Source organism: Genypterus blacodes, unplaced genomic scaffold, assembly GCF_046128005.1.
Source record: "Genypterus blacodes isolate CSIRO-AG114 ecotype Tasmania unplaced genomic scaffold, CSIRO-AGI_Gbla_v1 ptg000070l_1, whole genome shotgun sequence".
Classification (NCBI taxonomy): domain Eukaryota; kingdom Metazoa; phylum Chordata; class Actinopteri; order Ophidiiformes; family Ophidiidae; genus Genypterus; species Genypterus blacodes.
In genome coordinates, this window is record NW_027466880.1 from 5,253,825 (window position 1) to 5,265,982 (window position 12,158).

Below are 12,158 nucleotides of genomic sequence, written 5' to 3' on the forward strand. Positions count from 1 at the left end.
TTTGTCTCTCCAGGTTCATCTTGAGACACAGGTGCTCAGCTGATCCATAACCAGCTGTGGGTTGTGCTATCAAGATTTGCAAGTAATCAGATAAAAGGTAACGAGTAAATTTCAAATGCCACATTTGCATTTGGAGTCTGTAGCTGATTCCATTATACGAGATCATTACGTCTATACATTTACATTTTATAAACATTTGACTTAAATTAAAGTAAAACATACAATGTTGTTGAAAAGCTGCCAAAAGCTAAACTCATCCAAAATTCGCTGATTGGTTCAACAATATGGGAAATACATGCCTTAAAACAAACAAACGTCAGTTGGATTGTGTAATAAATTAACGTAGGCTACAACACATTTCATTCTACCAATACAAATATTGGAACGATATCAACTTTTTACAAAATCACGACCTCTTACTTACACTCGCTTTGTACTTCATTACATTACATTACATTAGAAAACACAAATCCGTTCCCATTTTACGGCCACTCGGCTTCGTATTAACTACAACAAGTCAAATGTCCATACCACATATTTACCGGCATTACAAATAAAAATATATCCCATTGCATATTAATTCAATCACCAAAATAATAAAGCTGAAACATAAATACGTCCCGTGTCTGTAGTGCGCTGTATCCCGCTTTTACCCGTTGTGTGGTCGTTCATTTCTCTTGTGTTGCGGCTCGCTTCCGTTGGGTTTATTCAGATTGCAGCGTCTCATTTAAATGTAGCGTTTTCCTATGTCGCATGCGGTGAGCTCTGTCGCTCACCGTACTTGGCAGTTGTAAAGGCCAAAACCGATCTTCGTCCACCAAAATTCTTCGTCTGAGGCGGAGGGCTTTTAATGTGAAGTTCCTGCGTGAAAGTGCTGTGCAGTATTTAGTTTGACTGCTGTGTTGCGTTGAAGGCGCCACGTCGGCAGAAGCCACACATCGACAGAGCAGGACTGCTACAAGAACAACTAGAATCAGGGTCAGAAAAGAAGTAGAGAGGTGAAGCTTCAGCTCAGCACGAACACGGAGACAATGGTGAAGGTAAGACACTGAAACTACTGCAACAGGCGGCAAAAGAAGTCAGAGCGACGCGCCAACACAGGATGATAGCGGAGTGTAGTGCGTTTCTCCGTTTGCGAGAAAATGATATCCTCTTTATATGAAGAGCATGTATCGCTAAAGGTTATGTTTTGTTTTTAGAACATTTTAGTATTTAAGGAACAAGTCACAGAAATTCCTCTATTATGCATGTAACACTGAAGAGCTTCTGCTCTGTGTATGAAATGGCATATATTTGATGTTTACAGGCACTGTCAACAAACCAGGTTTTTCCACGTCAGATTTGGACCATTTGCACATGTGATCCAAAATACAATACAAATGATAATTCATAGCTGCATAGTGCACAGTCTGAGATCCCTCTCAAAAAATGAAGCTTGTCTGTTCCTAGCTGAGCATTGCAAAATGGGAGAAATGTTGAGAATCAAAGAGAGAATGATAACAACCTTCATCAATCTCACTGTCTGGCATGTTTAAACAACAAATGGAAACGCAAACCCTAACCCTTAGACCTGAAACTAATGTTCTTAAGTGAGTGAGTTGTTGCATATTTATATCTGTTATTATCATAATGGACCCTCAGAGCTCCGTTCATCTAGAAGCATTAGTTTGCTTCACTGCTTCCGCTATTTGTCCTCATCCATGTTGTCATTTACTGTGTGAAGCCCTTTATTTGATCAAAATAATGCCATCATTTCACACTGTCTGCAACTTAGATGAGTAAATGATACATTTGTTGGATACATATGGAGAAGTTTCCATCCAAGCTATACTGGAGGGAACTTATCTCAACAAAGGTTTCCAAGGACAGATCTATGATCATACTGGTGTCAGAGGCAGCTCACTTACAAACATGAACGTGAAATGTCATGTCATAAAAATTTGGACCTGACTAAAAGATCCAAATTGAGCTTCAAGGCCTTGAATGACTCTGTCTGTCTGTCTGTCTGTCTGTCTGTATCTAAATACATTGGGCACTACAGTAATTCAATTGTCCATTTATCTATTAGTTAATGGAAATAAAATCTTGTGTCAAAAGATATTTGTTGTGGTTATTTGATGTTTATTTCTAGGAAACTAGCAAGACAAAAGTCATAAACATCTCATGTGTATTAATGAAGGCTCCTAGTGCAGTTCTGTTCCCTCAAGCCCCATTCACACATGTGGTATATGCCAGAAGCTGGGATGGTTCTATTTACAAAAGCCTTCTCCACAATCATTGATTCAGTGGGGTGAAGAGAGTCAACCAACAGAAGTGGTCACACACATTCCCTCATCATCTTTCATGTTGATTGACTGATCTGTGACAAAGGCAAGTTGAATGCCTTCTTTAGCCGTGTTATAAGCCCTAGCATTATTAGTCAGCTTGCTGGCTGGAACTACCGCAAGCTCTAAAGTCATTAAACCCTAATGAGACCTTATTGGATACGCAAACATGAATTCCTTATTATCCAGTCCTTTGGAGTCTATTGCTACTCTAAAGCAAAGGTCTCACAAAGGGGACAACACTTAAGCAGGCCTGCAGACGGCTAGAACAGAAGTGGCGTCTGACCAAACTTGAAGTTTTTTGACTTGCCTAGTGCGATCGTTTATTAGACTTGAGCACTTCACCCTGCTCAATTTGCCTACTATTTAAAATTAATGAATGTCAATAAGAGCAACCCCAAATTCGTATTCGGCACAGTGGCACAACCTTCGAACAAAGCTGTAGACTTTTTACCAACAAGGTTAACGATATGAAAACAACTCTACTCCCACTAGGACATCACCCTCTGATGTTGACACTATGAGGGACCCTCTGTCCTGTACCCTTTGAGACTCTTTCACTGGGCACTTTTTCTAAATTAGATGCCTCCTCCAAGCCCACTACCTGCTTGCTTGATCCACTCCCTGCAAAAATTGTAAAGGATCTATGTCTGTTTCTTGGAGCCTGCTTTACATTATAAATAAGTCACTCTCCACGGGGGTTGTGCCTACTGCTTTTAAAACAGCTGTCATTAAACCTCTGTTAAAAAACCCTATGTTAAACCCAGACACTCTAAACCAGGGGTGGGGAACCTAAGGCCTTTTGATCCAGCCCGCAAGACAATGCATCAGGGGTCGGGAACCTATGGCTCTTTCGATGACGGCATATGGCTTGCGGACAGTTCTGAGCTGACATTGTTGAACACGATTAACAAGTAATAAATAATTATACTGTGATTATAATCCCCCCGTCAGACCGGCTGATCGCAGCGCAAATTGTGAAGCGCCAAAGTTTCAAACAACCGGATTCTGCGATCTACCTAACAAATAGGTTTCACTTTGTTTTACCAAATAATACTAACTCACCTCACTACCCTGCAAAGTTTGGCGTTCCACAGGGTTCTCTATTGGGCCCATTACTCTTCTCAATTTGTATGCTCCCTCTTGGAAACATAATTCGTCGGCATAGATTTTCGTTCATATGTGGACGACACCCAATTGTATGCTTCGATATATCCCAACAATCACTCTAGGATCTCCAATTTGGAGTCCTGCCCTCTAGCCGTTATAAGCTAGATGACAAAACATTTTCTGCTTCTCAATGTCGATAAAGATGAAATACCGATCCTAGGGCCAAAGAAGCAGAGGTTGAAATTTCAGAACCCCCTAATTAACTCTGACGATGGTCCTATCCATTGCACTGCAACTGCGAAGAATCTGGGCCTAACATTCAGCTGCCATATTAATAATGTGACATGGGTTGCTTACTTCCATATCCAAAATATCGCCAGAATAAGACTGTTCCTTAGCAAATCAGAGGCTGGAACACTAATTCATGCATTTGTCACCTCCAGAATGGATTATTGTAAGGTCCACTTTTCTGAGCTCCTCTGCCCTGAAAAAACTGCAGCTTGTTCAAAACACTGCAGCAAGACTTAACCAAAACTCATAGATACGATCACATCATATCATGCCAGTCCTAGCGTCGTAACATTGGCTTCCTATCAGTGCCAGTTACCTATAAAATACTACATGGCCTAGCGTGTACCAGTGTTAGACTTTTGGAAATAGAGCATTTTCGTACCGCGCTCCTTTTGTCTGGAACGCACTTCTTGCACTTATTAAAGAGGCAGGCTCCCTAGAAATGTTTAAAACCCGCCTAAAGACGCTCCTTCCTTAATCCGTTCATTCTACATCCGATGACTGTACTGATCACCTCTCTGACCCATGGGCCCTACACCCTTAAGTGTGTGGTCCATGGGTCAGCTGTTTTTCAGCTTCTTGGCTCCTGAGCTGTCTCAGCGATAGACGGCTTCTTTCCCAGAGGGATGCCGGGGTGCTCCACCTTCAGGACTCTGCGGCTCCCTCTGCCACCATTTTTTTGTACCCGTGTATAATCTCACTGGAAGTTCTATTGCATACCCAGCCATTCGTGGAGGGGGAATCTCTCTTGCAATTCCCTCTCCCGAGGTTTCTTCCTTTTTTCCTTCTACAGTACATTAAGGTTTTCTCTGGAGTGTTTCCTCATCTTCCCAGAGAGCTTTTGGTTGGGAATTTTCCTGATGTTGTGGGTCTGTAAAGCCCTTTGAGATATTGTATGTGATATTGGGCTATACAAATAAAATTGACTTGACTTGACTGTTCCAGCATGGGGTCATGTTTGAATTGGAGCATTACTGATAAGCAGCAATATTTTGTCCCAGTTGTATCGGAGACTGTGCTTCCATATTCCAACCAAAACTGTGTAGTGCAAAGATTGTACACCTCCTTCATTAGGGCTGCCCAATAGAAATCACATGTTGGATGATGTGATGGGATGAGACAAAGGTGTGCAGCAAGGGTGTCCCCAAGTGCATTTGCTACAAGGAAGAAAGCATAAATACTGATTGTTTCTATAATATAAAATTCAAATTAAAAACGGAGTACCCACATTTTTTTTAATTGCAATGTATGATATCCACCAAGCTGAGGGAAAATTAACATTTTCTTAACCCCAACATCAAGATCATCCAAACCCAATCTGCAACCAATTGACACTTGTAGTAACTGCAACAACATAAACAGAACAGGAGCCTTGCGGTTGAAAGTCTGGCCTGTATTTTGTAAATTGACAACTTAATATTGAAACTCTGTAAACTATTACCACAAAGTGTTGTGGTAGTACAAGTAACATAAATGTGGAACCCAATCACAATTGACCTCAAATTGAGCTCACTTTTTTCTTTTTGATTCAAAGTTCAATTAAATCACTGGATGTCTTTTACCAATTTGAATGTTTTGCACTTTCTTGTAAACAAACATAGTTGACAGTTGTGTCATTGATCTCAGAATTCAGACCACCAGTATTTTAGTGGTACTGGTATAATGAGACAAATGAGACAGAAACTGAGAAGTGTACCAAACGTTTCTTTTATTTTTTACTATATATGCGTTTTTACTTTACTTTATATAGCATATACTTACTATACAGTAGATAAAGTTGAATTGAACAGAACAAATTCAGAATTTTCTGAAAAATTATCATGTCACTATTATCAATCGGTGATTGAAGGGATCTGTAATCTTGGGGACAGGTAACACAGATAAGAGTGATTTGACTACCATCATCACCATCACCATGACATTTGAAAGAGATGGTGGAGGACACGGCCAAGCTGCTCAGTGCAGTAATGGCGAGTAATGCTGAGTCCGTAGCCTTCCTGAACATGTCTTTAAAGCTCTTTAACACATTTGTGTCTAATTGTGACATCATATTCAGGATAAAGAGACTCAAAAATGTGATATTTTCCGAAGAAAATCATCTCTTTCAAATAAAATATTTAATTATTATTATTACAATTTGATCCCCTTCTGGGCTCCCTGCAAATCACCATGACTGTATATGTATGTATATGTATTCAACCAATCTTTCTGCTTTCCTTATCTTCTTTCATACCATTTTAGAGAGTGGTGGAAGTTTACATGTGTGTCTTGGTCCATATTACCTCAGTCAGCATTGTACACCTCCCTTCGTCCCTTTGTTTCTTCGGCAATTTTTGCAGTATTGCAGTTAGTATGTATACTGCTGCTATGTTGCTAGAACTGCAGTTCATAAGATTACTTCTTACTTCTTGATATTGCATGGAAAGTATCTCTTGGCTGTATGTGATTCTGTGGAAGGCTTTGTGTCCGTTAACAAGTATCGGTATAAATTAATCCAGAGTGCAGCGAGAACAACCAGATAGACTCCCCTCATATTGCTTACATTTCCTCATATATCTCCCAATATATGCGTTATGGGTTGCAGATGTTGCGGATGTCACATGAGCACCTCGGAAACTGGAGTGATGACATCAGTGATTTCTTGAGTGTTCCTAAATCCTGTCTGGGAATATCTGGATTCTGTATAAAGATTAATTGTGTAAAATTTACAGTCAAAACTGTGACTACGCGCTTTCTAGTGGATGTGTCATCTGTACACACGGCTTGGTAATTATGGTGTGTAATGTTAAATGTTAAATACTGCATGTTGTCCAATAACCATCATATAGTTGTAAGGGGTGTCTCAGGTAAAAGCCAGTGGACAAAAGGTTGATAGTTGAGGAATAGGCTCCGTGCCACAAGAATGTGTGCAACTTCAGGACCAGAGTGAAAATTCAGTGTTAAATACATTATAATTCTAACAATGAAACAACTTTTGTCCTATTCTTAGAACTAAGGATAAATATCATGCATCATTGTTTGTGTTGTGTCATTGGAGGTCAGAACACAAAGAGAAGGGTTTTATTTTGGCTTTATATTGACCTTTCTATAACACAGTTTTTGTGTATTTTCCAGAATGTGAACAGTGTTAACATGGAGCCGCAGCCTGGGACCAGTGTGGCCACAGATGAAGGTGAATGCACTTCCAGCCACTGTGTAGAGGGTAAGCAGGCTACTCCCTGAGCTGCAAACATCACAAGGAACTATGGTGCTTTCAGATGCACACAATTTACCGGGGGAGTCAGTCAGTCAATTTGTTTATTCGAATAGGGACAGGTATGTAACATAAACCAATGCCACACACCACAGCATTTATAGCCTGAGCTAATTTGCAATGCCTGTCCCTAGAGGGACGAGTACATTCTTCTCTCTTACTTACTCACACACACACATCTGTATCTCTTTCACTCACTACAACAATAATAATGGGTTACAAATTGTTGTCGTTGACATAATTTGCCTTATTTCAGTCCATATCTATATACATATGGATCTATATGTCCTAGTGGCTGGTTTGTCCAGCACGATTGGCACAGACTGTAAATGTATCGCCTCAAAAGTGAAAACATTTACAGCTACACCAGTGACTGGCCGGAGAGGAGTCAATCCAGAAGGGGCACAGTGTGCTTCCTCCACGTTTTGCCTTCTGGATGAGGACACGGTTGATTTATGAACAATAATTCAATCAATGTCTGCTGAATGAAAAGACTACTGTAGATACACTTGTCGAACCTGGCCAATGTCGAACCTGGCCAAGTTATGTGTGAAGCCATCGGACATAGATGTCAAAATCTAACACCTCATCTATGATGTCTTGTGTAAAGTGTGTAACATAATTGTCAGTGAAAAGCCCCCCAGATCAAACAAAAGCAAGTCTTGATGTAAACAGGTCGCTGAGCTTCTGTCTTGTGGTGTGCTCTAGAGTTTCAGCATATTTAAAACAAGGCCATGTGTCCTACTCCTTGCTAAGATCTGTTTTCGGTTTAAGTCACTTAACTTAGTCACATTTTTAGAGCATTTCTGACAAGTACTCATCTTTGCCCTGGTCACAACACTTCTGAATGAATTTCTGAGGTAGAAATTACCATGCAGTACTTTAGAAATGACTACTGGTGGTGCTACAAACAGCTAGACCTAATAATATGTTCCTCTTTGTTATGTCCAATCAAAGTATTTTGGTAGCTGTGATGAAAAAGGAAAAGTAGCATGTACCACTATCAATCAGTTAATCATAAAACATGACACCAGTTTAAAAACAGGAACATTTACTGTTCCAGTGGTCAACAGCAGGAAAGGTAAACTTAGCCACACTGTCAGGTCTTCATGACGCCTATTAATGGATTCATATTTTTCAGATTCTGGCAAGGACCATGCAGCCCCTCCCCCTAGCATGATGTGGCGTGTGACTGGCGGACTCTTCAGTGTAACTAAGGGTGTTGTGGGTGCTGCAGTTGGAGGGGTGGCCTGGGTTGGCAGTAAGAGCCTGGAGATCACAAAGTCGGCAGTGACCACAGTGCCTTCAGTGGGCTTGGGGCTGGTGAAGGGGGGGGTGTCGGCTCTGGCTGGAGGTGTGTCTACAGTGGGTTCAACAGTAACCAGCAAAGTCCCTTTCACAACCAAAACGAAAGACAAGGCTGAGTGAGGAGGAGGTGAAGATGATGATGGACTTGCCCCGTCTTTGGCCAATAGACAGAGGCTACGAACTGCTTTCTGTTAATCGGATTGTTTCCCATCTGGTCCACCTAGTGCCTTCTTAAACTACCACGATTTAGACTGTGATGCCAATGTATATGTGCAGTACCTAAAAGATTCGGTAGCGCTTCGATACCATGGCAAATCGGAAAAAAGCAACATCAGCGACATGCCTTTTCCACACTTATTCATCTTGCCACATTGACTGGGATATGAGTTTTGATGTGGACATTCCATATTTCAGTGCACCAGTTAACCAGATACCATGGACTGGTATGCTGTTCAAGATATGTGCACTTGAATATATTGTAATCATTTTGTGCACCATTAAAAGTCTTTTGTTATTCTGAATCTACAAATGTACCCCAATCTTATAGTGACTTTGACATGAAATTTAGCTGTTTCTGATATTATGTTGTATTTTAAAAAAATATTTCAGTATCGTGGGAAGGGGGTTAGCATTCTTCAGGGCATAGATACACTCTCCACATTCTGTTAATCCTTTGCACAGCCCCGTGTTACCAGCAGGTTTGAAAAAGCATATCAATAGTGTACAATGTGTTTGAAGTCTGTTGACCCTTTTTATAAGTCATTCAGCAGCATTTGATTCCGAAAAAGTTGTGTAAGGGAAGAAGTACTGTTTGTTGTTGGAACTGTACATTAATTTGGAAATAAAACAGCCATTAATATCACACATCACTTTTGATAGTAAAGAAACGCAAAATAGAGTTTAGACTTTATGCATGTATTGGCAACATATCAGCACATGTACAGGCAATATCAGCAATGTTTCAAGTAACTAACAGAATTAATGAATGTCTTGTATACTTCAATATTCAATATATCATTAAAAGTAATTCGAAGATGAACTAGCTACTGGCAGGTTTACAGCCTCTGGAGAGTGAGGTGGCAATGTCAGTGCTTAGTGCTAAAGGATGCAGTGGTACTGTAGGTCACAAGGCAATGTCGGTATTGTGCGTTTGTGTGTGTGAAAGAAGTCTACCACTTAGGTTGCACAAGTTAAGAATTGGGAAAACAGCATTACTGACATTGTTCAATTTTGCTCTCTCACTGCTGTGACTGGAAAACAAACAACTTTTCTTTTACTGTAAGCTGTGTAAATCATTTATTTCACAGCAGACACAAGTTTGAGGAAAATCCTCCACATGATTTTCTCTGCCTTCAGGGCAGCAAAAGGGCCACTTTGAAAACCATGTGATTGGAAACTATGTCCACATGACTGATGTGCTTGCCAGCCCACCACAGCTTGTCACACAGCTGGGGGCACCTCTGGGCTGTAGAAAATCCAATACCATGTAGAGAAACATGGACTCACTGAATACTGCAGTGACTATGCTTCAAAAAAATGTAAGATGAAACAACAAAAGCCTGCCTGTTTACATGTCCTAGAACACTAGGTGCCATAAAGTTCTGAAGAACTATCTTTTGTCTTTCCTACATGATGGATCTTAGTCAGTTTGACTTGCTGCAAATCCATTCATTCATCCACGATTCCATTAGTGTATACACCCAATCAACTTTCATGTTCATTATTTAATTTTCATATAATGCTCTAGGGGGGGGGGGGGGGGGGGGGCATGGATGGTATTCTTTACCTCTTGTTAATGCAAAGTGGAACGTCGGTCATGTTTGAGCTGGGGCCTGACAACAGACCATGGCCTTGTTGTCAGATGGCTTGACAAAATCAAAATCCCACAGTCAGGTTTGATTGGTATCACAACGCTGCCAATCAACGCGATTGGTTAAGGTTGGGTTTCTTAATGTGGCGACATGTGCGCTCTCACTTCTCAACAGGTGTGTCTGCATAGATGAGACTATAGCAACAAGATGGAACGCTCACATGCAGCATCCTTATTTCACGTCAGATGAGTCTGTGCTTGTCCTATTTTTTGAAGATTGTATTGAGTCATTCATGTCAAATGCACTTGAAATAAAGCTGGATTTGAACTGACTACATTTGAGAAATACTATTTGTTTTCAGTGTCATTACTGTATGTTGTTGATTTAATATCACCTGTGATCAAAACCTTAGACCAACCATAAGTCCTTTTATCTAATATCCTTTGCAGAATTCTATGTTGATCCTCTGTTTTCCACTATGACCGTACAGTTTCCGTGGTAATCACTTTCAATGACCCTTAAATAACTCTTTGTGTGCTGTGGTGGAATAGAATGGATAAATGCTCTCTCTCTCTCTCTCTCTCTCTCTCTGTGTTCATCAACCCTTGGCATTTGATAGGGATCAAAAGTGGACACAGCATTTGACTAACTTAAATTCACACAAAATCTTAGCTTAGGGTCATCTTTCTTTGGAACCAACACCACAGAACTATACCACTCACAGTGAGAAGGTTTGATGATTCCTATAGCAAGCATCTCCTCCTTGTTTTTTTTGCTCAGGAATAACTCTGGCTGGAATGCAGTGGAGCCGTGCTGTCCCTGATCGACTGCTATTCTGGAGAAGGCAGACGGATCTGATGTTCGATGAGGTGAGTGCAACCTGGCTTCAGACTGAAAAGCTCTTTTGTCATGTAGGTTTGCAGCTCCTGCCGCTTCTCTGCTGTGAGATGACTTAAATCCAGAAACACTGCAATGTCAGTTGAAGAGGGAAAGTATTGCTCCTGAAGCTCTTCCTCATCCACAACTGTACTGGCATACAAGGGTGTAGACTGCTCTGACTGCACTTACTTCACATGGAAGACTTGATGCTTTTGGGGATCTGGCAGAAAAATCTCACAAGTGACTGGGCCAGTCTTCTTTTTGATGTATATTTTTTTATTGAAGAATGCATTGACAATGCGCATACAGTTATCAGACATTTTGGAGATTGTTTTTGATACAGAAAGAGGGGTGAAAGAGAGAGACAGAGTAAAGAAACAAGGTTGTGTATTTATTATCATTATTGTTGTGTGCGTCATCTGCGAGCAAGAGAGAACAGAGAACTTAGACCCTGACGCAAAATAGGCAATGTAGTGTTCAAGTAAATTGAAACAACAGGGTGACAGACAGGGCAACAGCAGAAAGCCACAGCCACTGAAAGTTGTGGAAACATGACACAGTAGTGTGGATGCAGAGTCCTGGATGACATCTGTGTTGTTGGTTCGATAATCGCATAGGTACAGTTTTTACAGGATGAAGTCAAACAGCAAAAAAGGGAGAATGCAACACACAAGGAGGGAGAGAGGAGAACCCTTTGGGATATGTTTTTAATGCAAATGCAGATATTCATTGAAAAAGCCAAACTATTTGAAGTAAGGCTGCATCCATCTAAATTTTATGTGCAACAATTGTAGATTAATAGCAATTGTTAAGAGGCTGCGCTTTTATTTTGAATACCATTCAACGGAAGTGCCATCGTAGTGACTACTGCAAAACTTGTCTGCAAACTTTTTTCAACATCGTGGAAAAAACAATTTTATATTGTTGGCTTTTCAAGTGTCGCTACCTGAACTACCAGTTTTCATATTTTCGTAAAAGGCACATTATTACTTTAGCTTATTCAATAAAATAAATATATAAGACTTCTTGAGGCTAGAGACAGTGAAGTCTAATCGTTTCTTAAGTAGCGATATTTGTTTGACACCGATGAGACATGATGCTGCTCTGTCTGATGTCAGTACTGACGCTGAAAGTGGTGGATGTCCTACATCGTAGTACTGGCTCGTTTAGGGACCAGAACCT

At 40.6% G+C, this 12,158-nt stretch overlaps 1 protein-coding gene across 2 annotated transcripts; it reads left to right on the forward strand.

Annotated features, from left to right (window-relative positions):
* Nucleotides 1-587: 587 nt before the first annotated feature.
* Nucleotides 588-9,325, forward strand: LOC143005368 (transmembrane protein 263). Of its 2 annotated transcripts, none has more exons than XM_076156766.1 (3): nt 588-1,040; nt 6,840-6,897; nt 8,120-9,325. In XM_076156766.1, exons 1-3 carry the CDS (start codon nt 1,032-1,034, stop codon nt 8,404-8,406), a joined length of 354 nt encoding a protein of 117 aa, XP_076012881.1. In that variant the 5' UTR covers nt 588-1,031; the 3' UTR covers nt 8,407-9,325. The 2 variants fall into 2 exon arrangements, with proteins under 2 accessions (XP_076012881.1, XP_076012880.1); XM_076156765.1 differs by having other exon boundaries at nt 606-1,040; nt 6,840-6,927.
* Nucleotides 9,326-12,158: the final 2,833 nt, after the last annotated feature.